The 25,723-nt window shown below is 51.0% G+C and overlaps 7 protein-coding genes across 8 annotated transcripts; 1 reads left to right on the forward strand and 6 right to left on the reverse strand.

Annotated features, from left to right (window-relative positions):
- Nucleotides 1–137: 137 nt before the first annotated feature.
- Nucleotides 138–2,099, reverse strand: CHO1 (CDP-diacylglycerol-serine O-phosphatidyltransferase). 2 transcript variants are annotated; one of them, XM_066121209.1, is made up of 4 exons: nucleotides 1,759–2,099; nucleotides 1,577–1,672; nucleotides 1,284–1,477; nucleotides 138–1,183 (listed from the first exon to the last, which is right to left on the reverse strand). In XM_066121209.1, the coding sequence occupies exons 1-4, from the start codon at nucleotides 1,835–1,837 to the stop codon at nucleotides 815–817; spliced, it is 738 nt and encodes a 245-aa protein (XP_065973564.1). In that variant the 5' UTR covers nucleotides 1,838–2,099; the 3' UTR covers nucleotides 138–814. The 2 variants fall into 2 exon arrangements, with proteins under 2 accessions (XP_065973564.1, XP_065973565.1); XM_066121210.1 differs by having other exon boundaries at nucleotides 1,577–1,702.
- A 214-nt stretch (nucleotides 2,100–2,313) lies between these two features.
- Nucleotides 2,314–6,199, reverse strand: J3458_018727 (uncharacterized protein). Its single transcript, XM_066121211.1, has 4 exons — nucleotides 5,098–6,199; nucleotides 3,233–4,955; nucleotides 3,053–3,179; nucleotides 2,314–2,985 (listed from the first exon to the last, which is right to left on the reverse strand). The coding sequence occupies exons 1-4, from the start codon at nucleotides 5,470–5,472 to the stop codon at nucleotides 2,889–2,891; spliced, it is 2,322 nt and encodes a 773-aa protein (XP_065973566.1). The 5' UTR covers nucleotides 5,473–6,199; the 3' UTR covers nucleotides 2,314–2,888.
- Nucleotides 6,200–9,200: 3,001 nt separating this feature from the next.
- J3458_018728 (uncharacterized protein) lies at nucleotides 9,201–11,200 on the forward strand. Its single transcript, XM_007812860.2, has 2 exons — nucleotides 9,201–9,404; nucleotides 9,526–11,200. The coding sequence occupies exons 1-2, from the start codon at nucleotides 9,333–9,335 to the stop codon at nucleotides 10,507–10,509; spliced, it is 1,056 nt and encodes a 351-aa protein (XP_007811051.1). The 5' UTR covers nucleotides 9,201–9,332; the 3' UTR covers nucleotides 10,510–11,200.
- Nucleotides 11,201–12,126: 926 nt separating this feature from the next.
- J3458_018729 (uncharacterized protein) lies at nucleotides 12,127–14,701 on the reverse strand. Its single transcript, XM_066121212.1, has 3 exons — nucleotides 14,193–14,701; nucleotides 14,011–14,142; nucleotides 12,127–13,729 (listed from the first exon to the last, which is right to left on the reverse strand). The coding sequence occupies exons 2-3, from the start codon at nucleotides 14,033–14,035 to the stop codon at nucleotides 12,183–12,185; spliced, it is 1,572 nt and encodes a 523-aa protein (XP_065973567.1). The 5' UTR covers nucleotides 14,036–14,142; nucleotides 14,193–14,701; the 3' UTR covers nucleotides 12,127–12,182.
- A 4,106-nt stretch (nucleotides 14,702–18,807) lies between these two features.
- Nucleotides 18,808–19,809, reverse strand: J3458_018730 (uncharacterized protein; the record flags this gene model as incomplete). Its single annotated transcript, XM_066121213.1, has 1 exon — nucleotides 18,808–19,809. The coding sequence occupies one exon, from the start codon at nucleotides 19,807–19,809 to the stop codon at nucleotides 18,808–18,810; it is 1,002 nt and encodes a 333-aa protein (XP_065973568.1).
- Nucleotides 19,810–19,987: 178 nt separating this feature from the next.
- J3458_018731 (uncharacterized protein) lies at nucleotides 19,988–20,887 on the reverse strand (the record flags this gene model as incomplete). Its single annotated transcript, XM_007812858.2, has 3 exons — nucleotides 19,988–20,295; nucleotides 20,615–20,743; nucleotides 20,803–20,887. 3 exons carry the CDS (start codon nucleotides 20,885–20,887, stop codon nucleotides 19,988–19,990), a joined length of 522 nt encoding a protein of 173 aa, XP_007811049.2.
- A 56-nt stretch (nucleotides 20,888–20,943) lies between these two features.
- Nucleotides 20,944–22,998, reverse strand: J3458_018732 (uncharacterized protein). The gene is made up of 3 exons (XM_066121214.1): nucleotides 22,745–22,998; nucleotides 22,387–22,649; nucleotides 20,944–22,296 (listed from the first exon to the last, which is right to left on the reverse strand). Exons 1-3 carry the CDS (start codon nucleotides 22,911–22,913, stop codon nucleotides 21,505–21,507), a joined length of 1,224 nt encoding a protein of 407 aa, XP_065973569.1. The 5' UTR covers nucleotides 22,914–22,998; the 3' UTR covers nucleotides 20,944–21,504.
- Between the last annotated feature and the right edge of the window lie 2,725 nt (nucleotides 22,999–25,723).

Below are 25,723 nucleotides of genomic sequence, written 5' to 3' on the forward strand. Positions count from 1 at the left end.
GTGACCAGTTCCCCTGGCTAGGCGTCGCGCTCCCGCCATACTGCACATCTCGCCCAAGACTAGAGCCTGCCAGTTGTCTTCCCGAGAAAACATGTAGTTGGTTGCCCATACTTGGTAGTTTTGTGTTGTTCTCGGTGGGCAGTTGTTGTGTGGCGTGTAAAAAGGCCAAGTACCTACTGATGCACATGTTACCACGAGGTCCCCTGTATGACAGTGGTGAGCCCAGTCTCTTTCCTACCGCAACACCTATCAATCGGAGTCTGAACAGGAGGGCCGTATTCACAGCTTCAACATGTTGGGGGATCTGTTGTAGCATCTCTACACGGCTCACTTGATGAATTGTGATGGCTATCATGTGCAAAAAGTCATCGATTTCACGACCTCCCAAGTTTCCGTGTACCCGACTCTCCCCATTATCCGCTATTGGGTATCATGCATCTCATTTTTATTTCTTCAAGCATGGGTTTTCCATCTGAAGCTACGGGTATTGTAAGAATTGCTACCCGGTCCTCGTATGTCATTCCGGTATCAATATTCCCATTTCCATGTACCTCGTTACTCTACTCAACTTCCCAGATTCCTCTCAGCGCTTAAACCGGCTTACGCTCTGCCTGCTTCAAGTCAGTTCCGACTGTAAGTCATAATTGCCCTGGCCCGCGTCTTCGATCACAGCCATGTACGAGTGGCTCCAATCCACGGCGCACCGCATGAACCATTTGCTCAACCCCTCCCTCTCACAAAACGGCTCATTGTCGTCCAATCAGCGCCGCTGCTCAATGCCAAACAAAATGAATGGGGGGCAAGACGGTGTCTCCTACGGTTTGGGTATGCGGATGGTCTTGCTCGTCATTAGGCATCCATGCAACATGAACAGAAGTACTGCGGGATGGAACTCTAGCGCCGAGTCTTTTAACCATGCCCCATAAGGCACGTCGTTGAGGACCTGGCCACGATACACCCAATATGCCATGAGGCCATCGAGAAAGAGAGACGTCGGGATCGGTGTACCCTCGAAGAACTTGCTCTTGCCTGTAGCGTCCTTGGGAAGCACTGAAACGGTAACGTTGAAGCGAGCAAGACGCGTTAGGCCACATAGTACGAAGAAGGCGAGACCGACGGTGTCGAGAGTAGATCGAAAGCCGATAGTAAAGGCCACCATGGCCGGCGCGACCCCAAATGAAATCTATATGAACGAGGGTGTTAGCAAACCATGTGCGTCGATTGCAATGGAATCTTGCATCGCGTTGTAAAAAAAAAAAAAAAAAAGGGAAGAGCAATCGCACCAAATCGGCTAGAGAATCCAGCTCTTGACCCATGAGACTGCTCTTATTCCTCCACCGTGCCACCCTCCCATCGAGGAAATCGAAAAACAGGCCAAAGGGCAAAAACGCCAGCGCCAGCCAAACATTGTCAAAAGAATCCGGATCGCCCAGACAGTATCGAAGAGACGAGAAGATGGACATGACTCCGCAGAAGCCTATAGAAGGGTCGAGCAGTTAGCACGTTGGCCATCCCAGGAGACACAAGACTTGTCGCATGTAGATTTGCAGCATGAAGAGGGAAAGGAGAGCAATACCGTTCATTAAAGTGATGAGGTCGGCGAGATGCATGGCCCGCACGAGGGAGAAGTGTCCAACGTCTGCAGATAGTAGCGTCTTTTGCTTGTCGATAGCTTCACGAGCAAGCAAACCAGGTAGTTAGTCTCGAAATAGGCTTAGATTTCGGTGAACTCTAAGATAGCCGTCAATTGCAACATACCAGGCTGATTATGATTGAGGCTAGTCTTCCCCATGACGCCGTTCGCGCTTGAGGACGCGACGCTACTTCTCTTTGACATTATTTTACCCGGTAGTACTGAGGGTTGGAGGGTGGGAATGGCGCAGTTGGGAACTTTCAACCTCAGAAACTGGCGTCGAGGAAGGAGACCAGGGGCGTTCAAAGTCTTTGACGTCGCGGTTGCAGAGCGAAATGGTTTTTAAAAAAAATCGACAAGGGAAAATGGAAGAGACAGCGTTGAGAAATCCCTTTGGAAAAGCTAAAGAGAAGGAAGGGAGAAGACCCAAAGACGTCGGGATCTGGCAGCGAGGTTCAGAATGACGGATGACGCCTCGATTGGAGGCTTGTGGCCGTGACCTTGTTTTTTCGGGGGGGGGTCTGTGGCGGTGTCCATTGAGCAAGCGCGTCGATTGATTGGCTACCGGTTCCAACTTTGAGCTCAAGGTACTTGGGTACGCACCAGGCACGGCGTCGGAGCTTCCAGGGACCCCAGCCAACAGCTGGAGTTGAATTGCTAGTTATCAGAGAGCCGTTTAGTCCGCATTATTCTACAGCTCCTACAATCAACTCCCATCCATGGTGCGACTACGTTTTCGATTCCAATTACCTATGTACTTTACTAACCAGCTATCATGAGTACTCCATACATCACTGTGAATTCCCTTCACACGCTCGGCCAAATCCAGTCAACAAAACAGGAAAACCATGCCGCCGTGCTACACTATATAGCCTTGGTCATAATCAATGCTGGTTTCAAAGGGCAATACAAAAACAATCAACAAAACTAGATGTTCCCCCCCTAACGCCGTATTGCGGTGTCGACCCGAATATAATACAACACTTTCTTTGTGCTGAACATTAAGACTGCAGCCTGTGCCGCCAAATCACCCCTCACAGCAAAGGCGGAGGAAGCATCGCACATCGCGTTCCCCATGCATCGCTCAACCCTGTCCCGAATCCATAGACATCTATTGGTGCTGGCAAATTCGCCATGGCCAGCTAATTAAATTTGAAGCAGTCGCTTCGTCATTTCACCTGGCGAGAAAAAGAAAGGCAGCGTCAACATGTTCGAAATAGAACCAAGGAGGAACCTTGAACTCATTCGTATCGCTTCATCGCTTTATCAAAACCGACAAGCCATCAACCCATGACCCGCATGAGCCCGATATGCCACAAATGCTGTATCCGCGTGGTGGGATTATGTTATGGCTACAAGGAAAGCCTCGTTAGTGCCTGCACCTCATCAAGTCCACAACCTCGCAATTCCCACACTTACGCGGAGCCTCCATGAGCGTTGCCAAAAATGGGCGATTTTCTACCCAGGCTTGTCAATATTTGTACACCATCGATCCAGAACCCTGCTCGGACCAGAAGCCCGCTCAAGTACTCGCCACGACGAATATCTGCGCCAGGTTAACAAGTTGACAGTCCTCGGGCCACTGCACCATTATCTTACCAAATTCAAACGTGTCGCCTCTCTCCTTTCCACCCCTATTGCCAAATAGTTGTGAGGTATTGTCATCGTATACAAATTCCAGGCCATTCAGTGCCGACCCGTGGTAAACAGTTACTCGAGACATGACTCTATCTTGTTGGGTTGCACTAGTAAAGACGAACTCTTGTGCTTCACTGCCTTCCATTTTGGATTCGCCCAGCTTCTGGCTTCGAGAAGCAGTCCTGCCATTTCCCAATTTCACCAGAGAACTTTTCGAGGTGAACTCCTTGAAATCAGTAATAGTAAGAGAACCTCCTCCGTGAGACTTGATCGATATTGATATGCGCCCCTTCCGCTTGGCTTCGGGCAAGCGAGCCCGCAAATCTTGCTCACCCAGGGCAAGTTGCCGTTGTACCGGCCCGTTTTCCGTCGTATATTCAAGCCATGCATGGCAAACATCGTCTCCCTCACCTAGGATCTCCACAAAAGAAATACCCGTCGCCGCCATTGCCAGAACAGTTCCCCCTTCGATTGCGAAAGCTTGGACACTGTCGTCCGAATTCAAGGGAGCATCATTGGGAAGTCTGAAGGCTGGATGAGCTCGGAATCGCAAACAATCGAGGCGGTGCCACCCACACTCGTCCGCTTGCTGCACCAATCCGCCCTTTGACTTCGTCCTGGTAGAGAACGCCTCTCGTGGGACGAACGAGCGGTTCAAGACAACATAATCTCTCAGCATGATACCGGACTCCTGGTGTGGACAGCCAAACAAATGCCCAGTCTCATGCAAGTGAGCGCCAACACCAATGTTCACCGCCTCCCAAGAGCTTCCCGCCTCATTGCAATCATTCGCGACGTATCTCGTATCTGTAGGAGTGCAATCTGTAAAAGCGGGCACCACTTCTTCGAAGCTGGAAGGGTAACTCTGCAGACAGTGTGAGCCAAAAATTGCAAGCTGCAAGTCTCCCGCATTACCGCCCAGAGCAGCGTGGCCTCGAATGACTTTCTCCTGGGCATCCCAATGCGCATCGAGGAAAAGCACTGAAACGTAGTTCTTTTGACCTGGAAGGGGCTTAAAGTATTCTTTAACGGCGTCAGCAGCCACGCCAAACAAGGCGTTCTTGTCAGTCGCTTTTTCGAACTGCTGGGCTCTGTTCAAGTCGAGAATCTCCGCCACAGTTTTATTCGAACGAATAATGTGAATCCGAGCCTCAGATCGCATGGTCCCGTTTTCTCTATCACGATAATTGGAGGTCCCCAAAGTCCATTCCTCTTCGTACCGGAATACTCGACGCCCTAGTTTGTGCCTCCTCATTTGCTCCGCGGTAAACGCCTGCCAAAGATACGCCGCCATCCGAAACTTTCGTACAGCCGTTTCCAACCCATTACCCTCTTTTTCTGCCCGAGCTGGCGTTGCATCATATGTTTGCGGCGAATCCTTTGCGACAATAATCGCAAGCTGTAGTGGCGGAGCGTTCATTGGGGGTATCATGTGGAGGGTTAAATACGAGGCATGAATAGGATTAGACGACGAGCTATTGGCAAGTTTAGGGCTGGAGAAGTCGAGTCGAAACTTGTTTGGTCCGGGTTGCAAGTATACCAGAGCCTTGAAGTGAGATTCGCATACTGGCCAGCTAATGGCAGGAAAGCTGTCATCGTATCGACTAATAACCACATTACCATCGATCGAGTACTGTCCAGGCTCACCAATGGTGCCATGCAGCAAAAGCACTTTTTGATACACCTGGGGATGAGTGGTCAGCACTTGTTCAACCCCAAAGTACAAAGAGTTGGTTGGGCGCAAAGCATCGCCAGTTTATGCATGACCCAATCTGATTACCAACTCTATTGTGCATTATATTGGCCAGAGACAAAAAAAAACGCACCCATGAGTGTTCCGAGACATTATGTATCCGCGGGGCATATTGAGACAAGGGCACACTGCCTCGACTACTGCTAGGTGGAGCTCCAAGGCCAGACATGCCTGACACGCTGTGCCTGCTGGTGTTGCTCCCAGGAGACATCATTGGCCGTGTTGGTTGAGGCATCTGCACCTGGTTTTGCTGCGAGGTGTTGGTTTTCTTAATTTGAAGATCAAGAGCAGGGTCGGACTGGTGTGCGAGAGACGGAGGAGTTACAGAACCACTTGATGGAGATGTGCCTTGGCTGGTGGCGCCATCGCTAGAGGCGTCGGTAGAGTTATCGGTTCGAAAGCTTGCTCTGGATCGGCGGCGCAATTCTTTGAGAAATGTAGGAGCCATGGTTATTCACGGTTCGGAGAGAAGGGGTGTCTTTTGGCCAGGAATGGTCTGTGGCAGTGCCGGTGTGGCCCTTTCACTGCCAGCGGTATTGTCTTTATCTTTTCAGCGAGACTCGTTATTAACGAACGTGGTTCCAGAGGTGGTGATGGCTTGTAGAGGGTTGGACAAAGCGTGCGAGTGAGGGCGGGAGGGACAATCGATTCAAGTGGTCCAAGAAATGGGCGGGATAGCTCTGGAAGAAGCAACGAAAGGGTATGGAGCTCTGTACAAGTGCAATGGCAGCGATGGGGAGAGTTGTTGGTTGCCAATCGGCGGGTAGTCAGCTGCGAACCGTCGAACCGGCGAAGGGTGAAGAGTTACACAGAGCTCCCATGTGCTATAATTCGGGTCAATCTCGCCGACGTTCAGCGGGAAAGTCGGATCGTCGTAAGTTGGTTAATTCGATTGCCGCTCTGTCGACAGCTCCTAAGTTGCGAGGGAGAACAATGGCAGCTAGCGAGGGAAAGGGCTTCTCCCAGGATGAACGAGCGGCAAGTGGCTGATGGGAGAGGACTGAGAAAACGAAACAATTCAACGGTGAAAGAAACCAGGAGTGTGGAACATCGAACATTGAAAGGAGACGAGCTAAGCGCAGCAGACGTGTGCAGGTCAAACGCCAGTCAGCAACACAGCCTTACACAGACGGATGGATATGCAGCCAGACCAGGAGGACTGAACAGCTCGTAAAGATGGCCTCTTGCCTCTGTATGGAGTAGCTAGCCAAACTAAAGTTCTGAGGCGTCTGAACATGGTCAGGGCTGTTGCTGGGTGGGAATGTACTCCGTACCAGGGTGACGGCGGGGCACGGGGGGACTTGGGTGACGTAGTCGGTACGGAGCACTCCATCAACTCTTGTTAGATGTCGGGCCGTTCGTACGCCAGTCGACACTACCAGGCGGCCAAAAGTACGTGCAGGCACTTATCCAATCGAAGAGGGTTCTTTTATTAGTGCGGAGCATGGAGGTGGTAATCAGCTCAGTGGTTCCCAGGCGGCGTTGCAGGTGCAGGCGCAGGCGCATGCATCATCACAGTGGCAAGTGGCCCCGTGGCACCGTTGAGATTGCTACATTGATTGACGTCTGGATCCATGTCCATGGCGCATGTCTGCGCGGGCGGCATCGATGTCCAGCCCTCTGCTGCATCAACATTGTGAATCTACTATATTATCAAAGTTCTATGAAATGGAGTTCAAAATGTAGACCACCCTGCTTGCGCGCCGAGTGGTGCTTGGGCTTGGGCTTGAGGCTCGACTGCTTCCGCTTCTGAATGCAAATGCCAGATGTACACTATTACGCAAATGCTCCGCCGCCTCCATCTACTACTTTACAAGTACGGAGTTGACGAACCGGACCAGACCCACCAGACTGGTCACCGCCCCGTTCACAGCGACTTGCCTGACACGCTGCTATCAACGGTTTGATACGAGTTGATGCCACGCTCCAACACGAGCAGGCCGACGACGGCAAAGGGGACGGCTGGGATCGCTCACGGCTTGCAGGTATGTAGCCTTGAACAATGGACGAGACATGGTGCCAACGATGTGACTGGTATTTGGCATTCACGCGGGCGTCACCAGACGGAATACGGCAGTATTGCTGCCCAAATGCTTGCACGACGGCAACAAAACCAGCGGTAGCGATGGCGACATATTCTGTCATGGCATGACTTTGGGTGCCAAACATCAAGGACGCCGGCAGGGATCAATGTCTCCCCCTTCGAGATCTACCATATGACGTCTTGTATTAACCTTGCTACTACGGAGTAGCTGCAATGTCCTTCTCAAACTTGTTTCCTTCCCTGGCTCGAATTATAATTTGGCCGTCATGCATTAGTATGCATATCACTGCTCACTACGGAGTACTAGGTACTAAGGAGCACTACTGCGGAGTACTACCAGACTGGAGCCTCGATGACACAGAAAGGTCAACTAACAGTGGGCCAGTCAGCAGTCGACCAGCCAACACGACCAGAACTTTACTGGCAAACTCCCCGTCAGATGTCGTCCGGGCGCTTGAGTGGCCAGGTACCATCTCAGGTTGGGGAAACTCGTGGCTCCCTCCAGATGTCCCTTCCATCCCTACGTCTCCACCTGTTTCCAGCTAGACAAGGAACCAACTTATCAATTTGATGTCTTCGCGGTCCTGGATGGTGCATGTGCCGATTGTCGCAACCGGCCAAAGCCCCCTCCAATGGTCAATCAGGTGTTGCTCCCCAGCTTTTGAGGTTGGCTGTTTGCAGCCTGGCTAGCTACCTAGGTAGGTACCTAGGTACCTAGTAGGTAATACCTCCCCGCCAAACCAGACATTTAAAATGTCAATGCAACCTTGATACGCCGAGCAGGAGAGGGCTAGGATTGGAGCGCACTAATAGCACTCACTGCAAGCGCAACGTGCTAGGCTTTTTCGCTCTTCAGACCACATTATTCCAAGTATTCAGGTATACAGGGCAACATGCACAACCTTGTGCAGATCGCCACCTATGGCATCGCGGAGAATGGAAATCGAAATTTACGATCAACAACCACAATCGCAGCAGACCATGGCCGGGTTTTTTGAATCAACCACCCTTCGGCGAGTGCTACTATTATGAGTTCTATTCTCGATTGGCAATCATCTTCCAAATTAAGTCGATTCGACAAATATAGTGGCATCTGCTGGCGGATCGAATTGGAATGCAAGCAATCAGAAGGTTAGGCATGTGTTTTTCATATCTCCATGACACTCGCCTCCTCCTAGACAACATGAGTCGATATTCGAAAGAGGCCTACAGTTGGTTTGTGTCACGGGCAGCACAGACCGGGTAATGATTATTAGAGAAGCCAGTCTCGGGGGGGTTTTTTTTGGGTTTTTTTTGGGGGGGGGGCCCTCAAGCTCTCTTGTTGTACATATCTTTACCCTACCGCTGATTTCCATTATGTGGACATACATCCAATTGTGCGATACTTCGCAGACGTTCCACTAACGTATTGTATATACACGTAGTCACCTGCCCTACAAGAGGGAGACAGACCTGTTTATTGATTCCCCAGTCGCTATCTATACAGAAAACTACCATATACTCCGTATCGATATCACGACGTCTTCCATCAATGGTAGTAATAGTACAGTGACGCCCGGAGACCAAGTCCAGTAGTCTCGTAGGATCCACCTCGTCTCCCACCAGACTCTCGCCGTTTCTGCATTTCTCCCGGGAAACGAGCAACATTATTACCCCTCTGCATGAAGAAAACAGGGGCTGGCAGTCGACGAAAAAAAAATCGATTGTGTGAATCATTATGACATAGTTAAGAGAGGGAGGAAGAAAAAGGTTGGCCAGATTCTTACTCCCAGTCATTTCAGTTAGTTACCATGCACACCTGGTTTGCTTGACACTGTTCGGCCAAGTCTGCAAATAGCCTTCAGAACAAAGGAGGCACGGGCTAATTGGACAGGTCAAGTTTTGAATGCCCCTGCCTTGGGCCGCCCTTCACAGCCTTCACAGCTGCAGCGCTTATGCCTCGTTTGGGTCTTAGCTGAGCTTTGGTTCCGTCTCACCCCAGGTGCCGCTTTGTCGCCCAGGCTCTCCAGTGTTCCCGCGCTCCAGCGCTCTCAGGCATGTGGTGTATGTGGCACAGCGTCCTCCGTTGCCAGGCATTCTCTTCCTCACTCCCTGCCTCCCTCCCTTCAACATCTGAAGTTCACATAGCGCCATCGTAATCCCAACTTTGCCGTGACACCGTCAATTCGGCCCCCGGACACAGTTGCCAAGACGAAGCCGATGGTAGAGAAAGCAGTAGCATTTCTCCTCTTCTTGTCTTCGTTTTCCTTTCCAACGTACGGACCATGTCCTCTCCGTGGAAAAAACAGCCGGAGGATGTTGTCGACAGTGTTCTAAAGCGGGCAGAAGTCAGCAAGGTGAGTTGAGGCAACAATAGTCCGACACAAATCCGCCACGTACCTGTTCCCTTTTCTCGGCCACTGCATGGCTCCATGTTAGTCTCAAACTCAAAGGCATCCATGGCTGACATTTGTTTAGATTGCACGCAGACTGCAGAACCGCTTGGCTTTGGCCCAGTTCAAGACTAAGCATGGCTGGGAGGACTTGACGCTCGACTCCATCGAACCCAAATTAGAAGAGGAAATGCGAAGACGACGCCTCTACGACGGAGACGTGTTATCCGACTCGTCATCCAGCGCATCCGATCTACCGTACCCGACAAAAGCTCTGATGAGCTCGCCGCTCAAGGCACCCTTATTCTCCGATGCCATCGGGTCGAGTAACGGAAGCTCGGGTCACCGAAAGCGTACATACTTTGCATCGTTTGACCACACGGCCTCAAGCCCAAGCAAGCGCTTTCATGCATCGCCGACGGCGCACAAGTCCTTTTCAGGACACTCCACGTGGAAGGACAGTCATGAGTTGGCGCAGTCGTCACCTATCAAGCCTCGGCGCCAACAGCACTTTACCACATCAGGTGGGCCAGATGTGTCATTTTTCCAGCAACGCAGGATGACAGCCGCTTTAACATCGCCCAATTTTGCAGCGCCTTCGGACGACGACGACGACCTGCTTCCTGCGCACTCGTTGACCGTCAATAACGTCCGGTCGTCTCCGCCACGTACTCCGCCCTTGCAAACCCGAGGCCTCGGAAGCAAGCGGAGTAAAGAAAACCTGGATGCTGGCAATGGTGGCAAGACGGGAGAAGAGGGTGCAGACCTTTTGCTGTATCTTGCAGCGTCGCCATCTCCGGCGGTCAAGTCAAACCGAGGCCGCATGGAACGTCTGTCCACCCCTCCACCTAAGAACAGCAAGTTGGACCTCCCATCGTCCATGATGACAACGCCCGGCGGAGGCAACTTGTTTCCCAATACCCCTGGCCAGGGATTTGACTTTGCAGACTTTGTCAACATCACTCCTAGCCCGGCACAGAAGCCATGGAGAACACCTGGTCCCATCTCTGCCCGCACACCCCTCAGTGTAACCAGGCGAAGGCTAACTTTTGAGGAGCCTCTGGCATAAATCCATCCATAATGTTAGCCCTTGCTCTTACATATGGAGAGATGGGACGCTAACCCTCTGGCCCTCTCTCACATTTACAATCGCATTTATTTCTTTGTGTATATGATACCATGATTACAGTACTTGTTAGACTGTGGCAACTACGGATTCTACCTAACTATAAAGCATTACGGGAACCCAAAGTTCATCACCAGAATGAGGCGATTCGGGAGTTCAGATATCTCATGTTGTTCTTCGTTTTGTATCTCGAGATATATTATTGCATGCTGGGAGCTACCAGATTCATGCTATGGGTTTGGCTCCTGTGCCTTGTCGCTGTGACATCGCAAAGTATGTCTATCTATCCCGCTGGGAGGATAATTGAGGAGGGAATACTGGATAGGTTTGGGCTTGGTGTGTATGGAAGCGGCGGTCGGACGGTCTGGTTTACTTTTTGTCTATATAATTCTGTCTATTTTGCGTTGCCTCTCATGCGCGAGTTAGATTTCCCGGGGGGAAGCGGGGGGTCAAGCCGTCAAGCACAGGTTCGCTGGGCGGCGAAGAAAGTCTAGAATCCTAATTGACTATTTACATGGGTTTTTGGCGTATGAAAATTTTCCCACCATTGTCGATGCACGGCTGCCCCGGCAATGGTGTCATCTATTATCGTGTGGTCAGCCGTGTAATTCCGTACCTCTCAATTGAACTTCAGCCAGCCACTCGACACTCGACGTTGGCTTCCAGCCGCGGTCAAGGTCAACGCGCCACGTCAAGCGATCAACGCGTCTTTTTAACGGGGCAACGCGAAAGAGTCGCGTTATAGTCGCGACGGCTAACATCGGCCCTGTCCAATCAGAAGCAAGATGGTCCGTTTCATAAATGACCCATGATGTCAACCCAGAAGTCCACTGGATGCTGTCGCCATTGGGCCTGTTAATTTTTTTCTCTTTTAAACAAGAAAAACCGGTTTGATCGAATCGTTGTAACGATGCCCGTCCCAATGAGAAACTGCTGTAACTGGCCGCACCCGAGAACTGTATATTTGATTTCCGTCGGATTTTTGCACTGTTGAATAGTGTAGTGCTGTGAGGGACTTTGGTGGCCTTTGCGTTTAATCGGTCATGTATACACATATATTACAGGGTAAATGCACACAAACCACCAAACGACGTTTAACAGAGAACACATAGTGCCATGGCTCCGTGCGAGAGTCCCTAGCGTCAGCCGTTGCTCATGTTCGCACATTGGCTCCATTGCTGCGCTGGGTAGTAATGCGACCATGCAAAATTTTAGCCCGTTAGCGTGTGAGACGCAATCATATTCTAGCATATAACTACTGTCCAACTATTGTGATTTCCGTAATCGAGGAGATCCTCCCCCACGGGACGTCACCTGTGTCTGTGTTGTAGTTTTAAGCTTTGAATAGATCAGGGAACCAGCGTGGTTCTTCATTCTGAATCATAAATTTTCATTTTCACCGCCGAGTTGGCTGTCGCTCACACACCGCGCCATTGATTGGGTTACGCTAGAGCATCGTGTAAGCGATGATGATAGCCACATGCCACTGGGTTGGGGTCCGAATACTTCTTGGCAATGTGGGGGTTATAATAAACCGCCGAGAAGCAGTTCCCAAATATACCGTCAATGTGTGTATTTGTATATACAGTGTTTTCATCTATTTATTGAACCTAGTCTTATCCACGCTGGTCTCGGCTTGGGGGCTTTCTCATTTGGTACGCCACTACCGCCCAAACCAATCTCATAGCTGCAATCCTCTGATCGACGTCGAAGAAGTCGTACCACGCACTTTTCCAGGCTTGGACTTTGCCCCAGCTGCGTCTTGATAAATCTGGCTCGGGCGAACCGTCCAGAACCTCGAGCAATCGAGTAGGGACGCGGACCCTTAGAATGGAGACGTGGTGAAAAAGAGAGCTCATCACAAAAATGTCATCATAGATGGAACCTTCAACTTTGCCAATGGCCTCGTACTTGGCTTTCCGGTCCCATGAAGACGCCGGCGGGCGAACCATACGGTAATTGTCATAGACGGGCATGGTTCTACGAGCCTTCTTCACGGCCGGTCCGTTCCGGCGACTGTTCAAGTCCTTGTCCTGGTGGCGGTCGTCCACGGGGGAGCCGTCCTGCTTGACTTCACGCCCAATGGGCCCCCCTAAGCCGCCGCCCCATCGCCTTTGAGTCGTCCACCACTGATTGTGTCCAAAGCGGACTTCTTCCCTCCCCTCACGGTTTCGATGTTGAGCCGTGATCAAGGCGGCTAGCACCTCCCGTGCTAGGTCCGATGACTGCGCTGTTTCGGCATCTGGTTCAGTGAAATTCACTGTTGGGCGTGCACTTACTGCGGCAACTGGGCCGTAGACAACACCCGCTCGGGCAGCCTCTCGTGTCATTGGGCTCTGGAACACAAAGTGGCAATTCGAAGGTGTGTATGTCTTGCGTTTTTTCCGTCCAGGAGGCGAGCTGAGATGGAGCCTCGGTTCTAGCCTTGCTCTAGAAACATTACAGCCAAAGTCATAAGCAACTAGCTTTATGAAGGCGTTTAGGAGATTTTGTCTGTATTCTTGGGGCATGGACTGGCCGGAGGAGGTCCGGCCCGTTGTAGGGGGGGCATGTGGTGGTTCAGCATGTGTTTGGGTATCACACTCGATACAGGGAGATGTGTCACTTGCCGTGGTCAACTCCGGAGACGGCGGCAGCTCAGGAGGCCGGGATGGATCGTCCCAGAAGGAAGTGAATAGTTCCAGGCAACGGAAGAATTCATAAGTGTTGCCTAACCTTGCGTGCTGCTTGCCCTTGGGAGGTGAAATCCTCCTCACGGTGCGGAAGGCGTCGTCATTGGTATTGGAGAGTTCTCGCCGGCGTTCAAGGTATACCTGGCATCCTGGGGACAGATTCCCATTTCTCAATGGAAACCGGTCTTTGCCGTCCTGATTACAGGCTTCCTCGGCTGTGAAGCGGTCCCATTGACGGAAATCTGGTAGGCAGCATGTATCAGGTATAAGGTCAGATTCGTCGGCATCTAGTTTCAGATCGAGCCCGATTGCCAAGAGACCAGCAGGTCCCAGAACAAGCGAATCTCGGCCAGTCTGTTCAAGTAAAGCTGGCAATGATTGACTCTCGCCGCCAATTATCACATCATCTTGTGCAAATGGCTGATACCTTGGTAGATTGATGGGTGTCGGACTGGGTATATCCCCTGAGTCTACCCTCGGGGTCAGGCTTGCTATGAGCTGGGTCAGACAAGTTGTAATTGATGGCAAACCAACATCAGACAAGGGAAGCAGAAGCACACAAGCGAATGGGCTTGAGGATTTGTTTTGAAAACCAGACTGTATGCCTCAAGCTAACTACACGAAGTTGGTTTGTGGCTAGCAAAATCATGGGCCCACGACAAAAATGTGTGTTTCGGTTCTAGGAAGAATGTGTATGAAACTTGAAACAGGTTTTACGACATGAACGGCTTTAGAGGAAGAGAGAGCTCACCCCGTGAGCGATCAAACTTACGAGGAACAGGAAAGGGTCCGAACATGACGACACCACTAGTAGGTGGCCCAGAAGCCCTAGATGATTGGTTCTGTTCGTCGGTAGCGTCGCTATCAATAGCAAGAGAGGAAGGCTTTGTCCATTTGTCGAAAACTGCCCGGATCAGTAGCCTTATCACCAGAGGGCTACCCCAGAAAACCAACCTTCCCGTCACGCCAACAGGAACCAAGATGTGAGCCAAGGCCAAGCCTAGGGTGTTGATGTGGTCCAATATGTGCAATATTTGATGACCAGGAGTTGGTTATGGAGGCAGAGACTGCAAATCCGGCCACCAAGAAACCCAACGACTGTGGTGGACAGGCAATTGATGGATCGATATCGAAACCACAACGCACAGACGACTGACAAGCTACCGAAACAGACACCACTATGATGTCGAACGCCGACGAGGACGAAATGGAAGAGAGGGCCGAAGCGACGGTGAAGATTCTGGGTGAATGTCGCGAGGGCCTGTCGGAGGAACCAGGCCCAATACTGGTCTGTGGAATCTGGAGCGTGCGTACGAGGACGGCTTGGTCAAGGCACTTGAGGTTGAAGATGACCACACACCCGCAGCGGAAATTTTAGAGCCGAGTCCGTGGGCGCCAGGATTGAGCACTTGCGGGAGGTCAGGGGAAGAACAGGGATCCTGACAGCGTTAACGTAATAGAGCGTTGAGTGGCGAGCATCGAGCATCGAGCCATCGACTGAGATTTGTGCCTCTGTCAATGACACTCCAAGCTCCACCGCTCGCGAAGTATCGAACGGGGGGGTGCGAGTGGGTCTCCCGAATTGGAAACAGACAACAGACAGGCCATGTTAACGATTTCCATTTCTATTTGGATGCACGGCACTCTGTAGAGAGGAGTGAAGATAAATTGATGTGCAGTAATGAATTGATAGTAAGCCGATCAGTCAAACACGGTAAGTTGCCCACAAGGCCTACAGGTCTGGATTCTGGATATAGACACGTGTGGCCAGTATTCAGCAACCCAGCATTGTGGGGAGTAGAAAGGCGAGTCTCGTTACGGAGTACAGGCGAGTCGTTCAAACGACACGTCTTAATCGCTCCACGTTGATACTGCGTGTGCGCCTTCAATACATCAGACAGCTTCATCAAAATGCTTCCATTGCTGGTGTTGCAAAGTAACAGGTTAAATAGGGAGGAGACTTAAAGAAAGAACGACCCAGGATTACTCGTAGGCGCTGTTTGAAGTATCCATGTCTGTAATGTTTCGAAACGATTCTCTATCTTCCCCTTCCTCCTGCTCGCCAGACCCCCCCGCTCAACTCAGCCAAATTCAAAGTGTCATCAAAAGAACAGAATCGAGCATCACTATCGGGTGACTCTCCCATGCCCGCTGATCCGTACCAAGGGCAAAGGGTAAAACATATGCCGCCGAAACAATCTCGAATTTTAATCCTGACGGAAGCGCCATCGTCCCGGACACGACGCAGGACACGACGCAAGAAACATGCCGACAAAGGGACGAATCCTGCTCCGTGCCGGCCATGGCGCAGCAATCATTAGTTGATCCGTTTTAAATCGCCGAGATGGAGTTGGGCAAGTGCTTGGCTACCCTCAACTGGCCCGCTTGCATATGGTTCTGACGATGCTTGTGCTTCAGAAGTGTCGCAGACCCAGGGTTGCCGCAACCCCTGTTCCATCGTCCCCGACTGAGGGTTGTTAAAGACTCTTTGCATCCATCATCCAAAACGTATCAATACAAGGTCTGCATAAGATCGTGGTCCAGTCTATACCCATTGAGGACGCTCTTCGTTTCTGGATTGCTTCGTGCACATGGCCATGCTGCCCACCCACAACCCCTCGCCTCCCCTCGCCTCCTCTCAGGTCCTAACTTACCGGATCTTCTAATACCTGGCCCCGACTGTGCTCGGGAATTTTTGGGGTTTTTCTTTCTGGATAAACCCTGCTGAGAGAATAAGTTTCCAAACATTCAACATTCAACCTAGTTCTACTACTCTTCCAATCCCGCATCCCAACTCGTAGGGCTGGCCTTTTACCATGTCGTGGCATGGATCTTGACCCAGATCTTTCTCAACACAGTCGAACCGATTGATACCAGAGCACAAACACCTTGATTCGAGTGTTGGATGAGGTCTCGCGGCTGTCTTGGTCACGGGTTACACATGATACGTAGGAGCGTCGAGGTTCATCGACACTTCTACATCTCGACCCTGGCTCCAATAAACACCATCTTCGAGTATCTCGACGACTGCTTCTGGCCCGAACATCGACTTCACCATGTCTCAGTCCCTCCCAGGTGCTCATATGACTCCGAATCGGGGGCGGAGATGCAATCCATTGGCAGGCCGAACTCTCGTGGGAGTCAACTACAATGTCTCTACAGAATGTAATACCTCGCGGCCAAACGGAGTATTGGAAGATGACTTAGAATTGTTCACGATAGTCATACCACCAACAAAGCATCGGCACTCGCCTGACCATACTCTTTCCAGTTTTGTCATCGAGGATGAGGAAGGATCCTCACCGCAACCCACAAATTCTTCTCAATTTTTCGCCAGTTCTACGACGAGCCCAACGAATCCAACTACATCAGTCTTAACGTCATCAACCTCACCGTCGAAATCAGCTGCACCATCGAGTGTAGCGTCGTTGACCTTGACCTCATCCTTGTTGGATGTCACAAGCTCTTTCAACCCAACTTCAAGCGTGTTGTCTACATCAATTTCGAGCGCTGTAGCTCGTCCTCCCAAGCAAGACGACCCGGGAAATCCCCCCAGTCCCTCCAGAGATCCTTCTCCTCCGGAATCTAAACCTGGCACGGGCAACTCTCCACCAGATAACCTTCCTCCAAGCAACGCTTCTCCAAGCAACGCTTCTTCAAGCAACGCGCCGCCTCCAAGCAGCACTACTCCAAGCAGCACTTCTCCTAATAACCCTCCTCCAGCGCCTAAACCTACAGACAGGAACACGCCGCAAGATAATTCTTCACAAATCCAGAAATCTACCGATAATAATACAAAGGCCCCCAAAGCTTCAACCCCTGAACCTCGGGTTGAGGCTACGCCGACGAGCGTCGAAACATCATCTGGTGAAAGCCGCCAATCTTCAAGCAATGGACTCCCGAATACACCTGTGCCGCTTGTGTCACCTCCACCAAGCAGTAACGTAAATAGCCCAACATCTCAAACAGCAGAACCAGCCACCTCTGACCAAGGAACCCCCAAAATCTCGGGGCCCATTAACAATCCTGGAGCAAAACCGTCCAATCCTGGAGTTGTTGTTCCGGCCATCCCCATCCCTACGACCTTGGAAACGACCGCAAATAACTTATTGCCTACCACTGAAAAAGAAGCTGAGAATACTCCTGCTACTAGTGCCTCCCCTATCGCCATCTCCACCGAACCATTTACAGGCAATCTGCCTGATACCACATCCATTGGTAGACCTCGAGGGGGTAAAGGCCCCGTTGATGCCGGGGTCTCACCCGCTTCGGGTTCTCACGGGAAAACACAAATGTCAACAGGCGCAATTGTGGGAATATCTGTCGGCAGCGTTGCGTTTATAGCTTTAATAGCCCTTTCAATTTGGCTTTGTAGAAGAAGGTCAAAGAAGCAGCGGGTAGAGTCGATGCTGAATCCACCCCTTAGCAGGTCTAATACAGGACCGAAGATCAGGGAAATGGCTACGCTTGGCGCAACCAAGAGTTGCCTATTTCAGTGGTTACCAGGGAATGGGAAAGACCTCACCGGTGGCAACAATCCTGTATCCTTGAAAGTTGCAACGGCAACACCAAATATGTCCGAGAGGACGGCGATGCCTGGGCTGCTTGGTGGAGATGCCACCAGCAATCATCCACGTACTCAACCGGGATATAACGGGCATTTTCGTGGAGAATACAGCATCAATGGAGCAAATTGGCCGGAATTGGGCGTTAACCAAGGCCAAATTGATCCCCTCAATCCCTTCTCTGACAGGCATGCTGTGGAACTGTCTGGTCAACCACTGTCATTTCCTCCTGCAGCTCTTTTCTTTGATATGCCAGGGGAATATCGAACAAGACCTATGCCTAGCAACGGTCCTGCCAAGTCACGTCAATCTCGTGGGAGATCTCTTAGTGTTAGTGCCAGAGCATCACAATACCCAGCAGTACAGCCTCTGGAGTCGAGGCCACACTCGGTTCACCGAGAATCCGTACAAAGCATCGATTCGTTCACAACCAGGCGGAACAAATTCCGTTCAGACCCTTTTGACTTGGAGGAAATCGAAAGTCGCCTTTTATCAGGCCCAAGCCAAGTTCCAGAGATGCCGCGACGAACAGCCACCAGTTCGAAATATAGTTCTCGTGCTGACAGTACGTCCTCGTCGCGATATACCAGTGGAATTAGCGTGAGCGATTGGAGCTTGTTTCACGCCAGCAGGACCACTGGCCCGTCGGCACCTGCACCGGCCAATAAACTCGTCAGTTGGGACAATCTCTCGTCGGTACATGGCTTCCGACCAGGAGATAGAAGCCGACCGTCTAAAGACAAGCAAGAATCGGCGGTCATGTTCGGTCAGGCCTTATAGCTGGGGGATATTGCAGAAAGGGGCATGGTAAGCGTAGGAAAAAATGGCGTTTCAGTGAGCGGAATGTGGCATTTTATTGGAGTGATACCATGTAAAAGACGGATATCGTAGCCTGAAAATACGACGAGATATGAGCATTATCAAGAATTACCCCTGAGCAAAGTGAAGGAAAACGGATGACATTCAGAAAGAGGCCATGAATACGTTGCTTAGGTCTGTTTATCTCAACTTGGCATGTCGGTTCGCAGTATCTCATCTTTTGCTCCACTCCACGCCCTTCTATTTCCATTCTCAAACAGCCGGAACTGATGCGGGCTGGGAGTACCGTCCATCAGCACTCTCGAAAGCTGCCGGTCCTTGAGCCACAGGGTCCATCCCTTGAGTCCGTAGCCCAAGTGAGGGAAGACATCCGAGCCCGCGGCTTCGTCGGCCCAGGCCATCCACTTGGCTCCATCTACCCAGCCGGGGATTACTGTGCCTTCGGAGGCCAGAGATATGAGCCACTTGCGCTGGTCTACTTGCGCCGTCATCTCTTGCACAGTCGGTAACTGGTGCCCAGCAGCCCAGATGCGTGTAAGAGCCATGGAGGCCAAGTCATAGAGCTGAAACGCCGGAGAAGGGAAAGTGATGGCTCCCATAAAGGCCAGATGGTGAGGCAGCTGCAGCGAGAAGATGTTTCGGTACAGCCTAGCCAAAGCACGAGAGTTGGATCCCGGCGACGCTGTCCAGGCCTGCGGCTGTTCCAATGTGGGATCATATCGGCCAGCCAAACTGTAATCCGCCTTGTATCCTGTACAAAACACAATGGCGTCGGCTTCAATCTTGCTTCCACTGTCAAGTTGGACAGTCTTGGGACCAGTCACCCTGTCCAAGCCCTTGACTAGTGTGATGTGTTCCTCTAGTATCTGCGGTATCACCGTGTCTGAGATGACGGGGGTGTGCGAGTTGGTAGCGGAGCGGTGCTCAAGTTCCAGTCCTGCGGAAGTTCCGGAAGACCCTTGTGTATCGTGGCCGTGGGAAACTTTCGCATAATCGTGCTGGACACGGCCGAGGGGAGGAGTTGCAGAGTCTCGAAAATGACGCCCTTTCTGCGATTGAAGGTGTGGTCCATCGGCTTGCCTTCTATGAACCGAGGGAGCTAATAGTATTTTATTTAATTTGCTCAATTCTTTCTTTATTTTTTTTCTTTCCCCTTCGCGGATATCCGCGTTTTTGGGCGGCAACATACTATGAACGCATCGTGTCGACGGGATATATATACATGTTTCGCGTGACCGCCGAGGGTCGTTGCCGTGTCCACGACGGAATTTGAAAGGCCCACGATCGGTACTGTTTTGACCTTCAACGAGCTTGGCCTATGAAACCCATACGAGAAATACCAGTCAGTCCGTGTTCCTGTTGGGGTCAAGCAGTGGCGGCGGGGATATCTGACCTCTTGTACCCGGCGCTGTGGATAACTTCGCCCTCGAACACGTCTAGCCCGTCAATTTTAGGCATCAACGGCAGCTTGTTGATTCCGGCAGCAAGAACAATCTTGTCAAATACCCGAGACGTGGTTGCGCCGTCTTTGAGCATTCGAACAGTCCACTGTTCGCTCTTTTTGTCGAAATCCACATGAACAATCTCCGTCTGGAGTCGGATGTGACTCTGGAGTGAAAAGTTCGAGGCATAGTCGTAGAGATATCTCTGAATGTGGCGAGCTTCTGGGGTGTCTGGAATTGTGAATCGGTTAGCCAATCGGCTCGGCCGAGTCTGATATTTGTATATGCTTATACATAGTGTTATTACCCTCGGAGAAGGGAAAGTCTGCGAAGCATCCCTGGAAGTCGTCAATTCAGCCTCAGTGAATTGTTCCGCAATATAGTTCGAGGCGGTAAAAAGCAGTTGGGGTGGACTAACGCGCTATTTCGAAATATTTGACACGGTGCCTGTCGAATATTCAGACCCATGAGCACCGTCATGTTCTCAAGGAATCAAAGAAAAAGAAAGAGAGAAGCATGAAAAACAACATTGTCGCCAGCTGTGACGTACTCTCGAGAACTGTGGTCTGGCAGTCATCTCTATAGTTCCAAAGACCGCCCACAACATCCGCCTTGTCGAACTCCGTCGCTTTGAAACACTTCTCAAGCAAGTTCTTGAGTGTTACTAGACCCAACGGCCCTGTTACCACGTTGATTTAGCATCTGATCACAATTTCAGGAGCGGTGCTGGCCGCATACCAAGACCAATAATAGCCACTGTAGCGGTCGCCATTCCGACAATTGTAAGAGAAGGGTGAATCTCAAAGGCAGGATAGAAGTCCATACAACGCAAGACAAAATGGGTGTTGCAGGGATTCATACATGTACCATATAGAGCCTGTTTGGTCCGCCCGGAAGCCGGGGGACGACCAGGGGACCCTAGAATTGATCACTCCAGCCGATTAGATTGATAACTGATGGTTCCCACTATAGTATGCATCTAAGATATTATACGCGAAGCGGCTGAGCCTTGGCTAGGACATGCACGCAGTAAGAACGGGGCCATATTGAAGACTTGACATGGTCTATTCGTCCGACCCGCCGTCAGCTATTTCCCCGGTTACTCATCAAGCTCTAATACGGATGCCTCGGTTTGGACTTCAATGCTACCGTGGTGGTATCAAGGCGAGCTGGCAAGGTTGGCCTTTTGGGATATGGTGACTCACGCCCGTCAGTCCGCTTAGACGCAACACGAGGCTGAAATGAAACAGGCCATCCGGGTTCACTACCACTCCCGATATGGCGGCGTCACTGAGACTAGTAGGGCAACCCAAATCTTTTCGTCTGGCACCGCGTATATGCATATCCGTGTGTTCCAACACCTGCATATTTCGGTGTTAGCTCTAGGAATTTGTATCTGCGATATATGAGACATATCATCAAGGAAGTCCTCGTAATCCTTCATAGCAGACCCTCGGTAGCTGACTTCAATATTGCATCAATATGCCAATGTAGCAAATCTCGCGTTGCCAAGGCGTCTTCTAGACTGTCGTGGCCACGACCCTTGACCTGAATGGTTCTGTCAAGCCGTTTCAGCGCAAGGGCTTTCAGTGACAATCCACCCTCTTGTAAGTTTGTGGCAGCGGTGTTATCTTCATCTTCAACAGTAGAGCTAGGGTTTGCCGATTCTCCCATCTCGTTTTTTTCGGACTCTTCCCACTCCTTGCGCCGAGCCATGTCCGCCTCAAAGCGACGCTTTCTTGTTTCCAGTATCAAGGTATCGACGATTCGATGGTGAGTCCAGCGTAGTGACGTGAGATCTTGATGTCCGGCATGGCCAATGACAACAGTATCAGGTCCGACAAACTTGTACAAAGCTTGCCTCGCTGAATCTCGCCCGAGAATGCACTTCCGGTGGCGACGAGAGTTCTCCATGCTATGCTTTGTTACGCCTGAGAAACGAGTGTTATAATGGGCCATCTTCACACTGGGATAGACAAGACTGTCTATGAGCACGGCGCCAGTGAAAAAGTCCACCACGGATAGACGAATGAGCTCCGATTCCCCGGAACTGGCCATTCCCATTTCACAATCCAACACCACAGCAGCAACGTGAGTTGGGAGACGCACGGTTTTCGTTTCGTAAAATTGCCAATTCTTCTCGAGTTCACCTACATTATAATGGCGAGGGGAATGCTCATGCTGTCCGGCGCAAGGTTTTGAGAACAGCGGCCCGTTGCAGCAGGTCCACTTCTGGAGTGCTCTGTCAGTCATCTCTCACATGAAAACACGGCAGTGAACTACCTAGGTTGTTATTCAGAGGATAAAGAAGAGAATGCTCACTCTGTTTGCTACTTGGCCTGGGTGATAGCTGCAGATGAAAGATGTGTTTCCAGAACTGCCATCTCGCGTACGCTCGATCCCCTTGGCCGCTGTATCCAACGCTTGCTTGGTATGAGGGCTGATTTGACTTTCGGTGACGGCTGCGTTTGAGGCACGATTCGAATTGTGCAGATCAATATGATTTTGCCCGGCCATAGCAGCATCAGACGCAGGAGGAAGCTTTGGTTCACCAGGCTGATTTCGTTGCCGCTCTTTTTTCAGCACTTGAGACGAAACGGCGTGTTAATAGCGCAGTCTTGACTGTGTGTTTAGGAGAAAAAAAAAGGGGTGGTTTCTTTTTGGCCATATTCCATCTCACCTTTGCAGCACTTCTCGCATCGTTTCTTTCTTTGCAGGTCCGTGGAGCTCAACTTGGAAAATATATACCCAGCCTTTTTCAGCTCGTCATGGGGGTGCACGTAGTGGTGCAGCAGCTGCAAATAGCCGGGCGTTGGCTGGACAGGCCCGTACGACCTTTCAGTCTCCATGATTTGCGCACGAAGTCGGGAATTGGGATGAGAGGTGAAACTGTGGGATTTTGATATGCACAAACTGGATGCTTGGGAAGTCGAGGTACCTAAGTACCTATGTACCTCTACTTGGGTCAAACGGTCTCGTGGCAGCTGGCGGCCCCTATCTCCCAGCTGTAAAAGACGGTGCTGAAGTGCCAGGGCGGCGAGGCTGCTAATTAATAGTGGTCAAACTGATCGATTTGGTTGCTATGTACTCCGTAGCAACATTGACATAATTGAGGCCAAACTGCAGCCTGACCGGTTCACTTGAGCAATGCTGGCTGCGGGCAGACAGTGTCCAATGATTGGTCCCGGATGTTGGTGAAACGGGCAGCACTCTTGACACAGTGGTAGCAACATGCAAGCGAGTCTGAAGCTATGGGAACGAATAGGAAAGAAGAGAGGGTCAAGCAACGACGACAAAAATCTGGACTATCGCGAGGATAGCCCTCGCCGGCGCGTCGCTATAAACCACTCATCTTATCAGATCTTAACTTGTCGCGATGCGTTCATGGTGTATCACGTGGTTTATTATTGCGGTTCTCTGGCTTGGGAACGGCCGCTATATTGTGTTGCTTCTATTGGGCCTTACCTGACGTAGTGCTTGCACGATCATTTGGATAGGCCAAGAAAAAAAATCATTAAAACTAATCAAAAATCCAAAAAGAAAAAAAAGAAAAGGAAACTTGATAGAGCTTGTTTACAGTGGACACAGAATCGCAAATAGAAACATCGGAACAAGTATCACTGTCGAAACAATGGCTGCACAATAAAGCAACTTGAGCTTTGAGGATGCGTTCAAGTCAATAATGCAAAACTGGTGATCATCAGCGAATGGGCTACAAAGCGGTTAGGCCCGGCGGTATCTCTCTTTCGCGGCCTTTTCCCTTCTTCTTTCTTGACCAGAAAATGAAAGGAAACCGTAAAACAGGTGATACTCGTAGGATAGATAGTTCACGCATTTTGGTAGGCCGTTTTCCTTCACGGCCGCGCATATAATTTTTGTTGTGCGACGGCTGTCTTCCGATACCGCCTGAGCATTTGGATTGGCCAAGCCACGCTCTCCGTTCAGCTGTCGGCCTCGCCGCTCAAGGCCCTGGCGCGCCACACAGCCACACAGCCGCGCAAGTGGGCATCAGGGTATCCATGGATCGGATTCTTTTCTGGCATTGGGCCGAGCGCTGAAGAAGTTTCGGATGACATGGGAGATGCTTGGTCTGTACGGTATGGAGCACCCCTAACCCATAATATATCTGTTGAGTGAACCGATGGGCACATGAGGTCTGTACCGCTAGGCTATGACGTTTGGTAGGCTCGTCCTTGTCGAGCTGTTGTGTGGGATCAAAGGCAGAAGCATCAAGTGAAGCTACCGGGCGCGGAGCGAACATGATGCCCTGGGTGTTTAACGCTGCGATGAGAGCGGCCAATGGGTATTTTTTTGCTTGCTCCCTGGGTACTTGTTTGCCTAATACCACGTTCCTCGAATATGCTCTCAGATTGAAGGGTACATATGTAGTATTAAAAAGATGGGACGCGACCATCAGGCTGCTACAATGGAGGGGAGGCTACGATGCGGGATGACAAGATGTTGTCTACTAACCCACTACCTATTGTACTAACTAGATACAGACCTGCCTGGATATGGAGGAGTTCTAGTTGTCCCTGGTAACCCCATATGCCGATGGAGAATTTTTTTTCTTCTGCCACATGGCTGTTTCGCCAGGGGTTGAGTAAAGTCCACGGACGCTGACATGCAGCCACGAACCGGACTGGAGCGGGAAAAAAAATCAAATAAGTTTCAGGGCGCATGTAATATACCTGTAGGTAAGATGGGAATTTCAAACGGTAGCAATGACAGGAAGATGGCGTGAATAATAATAGGGTAAGAGAAAAAAATAAAAATAAAAATCATCAATGACTGCGTTGGCATCATCAGCACAGCAGAGAGAGAACCGCGGTTGACTAGCGCAAGAGCCGCCATCCGGCTGTGCTGCGCCTCGTAGAAACAGATGCCAACTGGCCGATTGATCGTGGTGGTCCCTGGTTTAGTGCTTGGCGGGCTGGTGGAGTACGGCGCATGCACGGCACCGGCACCGCCACAGCCGACCTGGACAGCTGGTGCGGTGCTGCCCAGAAGTGCACAAGTGCTTAAAATGTTCCAGATGTCCAGATATCGGCGTGGCCGGCCCTGACCCTGACATCCCCTGCCGGCCTGAAAACCGTCAACGGCTGGAACACTACCAGCCAGCCTTCGGTGACGTTTGGAGCCCCGGGGCCGTGGGACCAGACTAGACGGACCCAGGTGCCTTGGATCATCTTTCCATCGCTCCATCATCATCCATCATTCTCGAAGCTGCAGATCGGATCAACTTGCAGCATCGTACATGATTAGCTTCCGGCTTCGGAACCACACTTGGTATAGCTCTCCTTGTTGGCCCAGCCGTGCCATCGAGGCGCAGTTGCGAATGGCAGCAGCACAATGGCATGTTGTTCATCATCGTCATCGTCATCGTCACCATCGTGGCCAGACAATACGCCTGCCGCATGCCCGATCAAAGTCAATTCGTTTGGCATAGGGCGCGTCGGCAGCAAGCCTATTGGATGGACTGTGGCTTTGGTTGACAACAGTAATAAGCTTGAGTTGCAATACTCAATGTTGCGACTGGTAGTGGCTCCAGTTCGCCCATGTCCGGATGCTACGAAAAGTACATACGCCGTGCCTAGGAAGATGAGACCTCGACCGGACATGCAGCAATCTTCGAGTACTATTACATAGCAGATCAGTT

This window comes from Metarhizium acridum (genome assembly GCF_019434415.1).
Source record: "Metarhizium acridum strain ARSEF 324 chromosome Unknown scaffold_555, whole genome shotgun sequence".
NCBI classification, from domain to species: domain Eukaryota; kingdom Fungi; phylum Ascomycota; class Sordariomycetes; order Hypocreales; family Clavicipitaceae; genus Metarhizium; species Metarhizium acridum.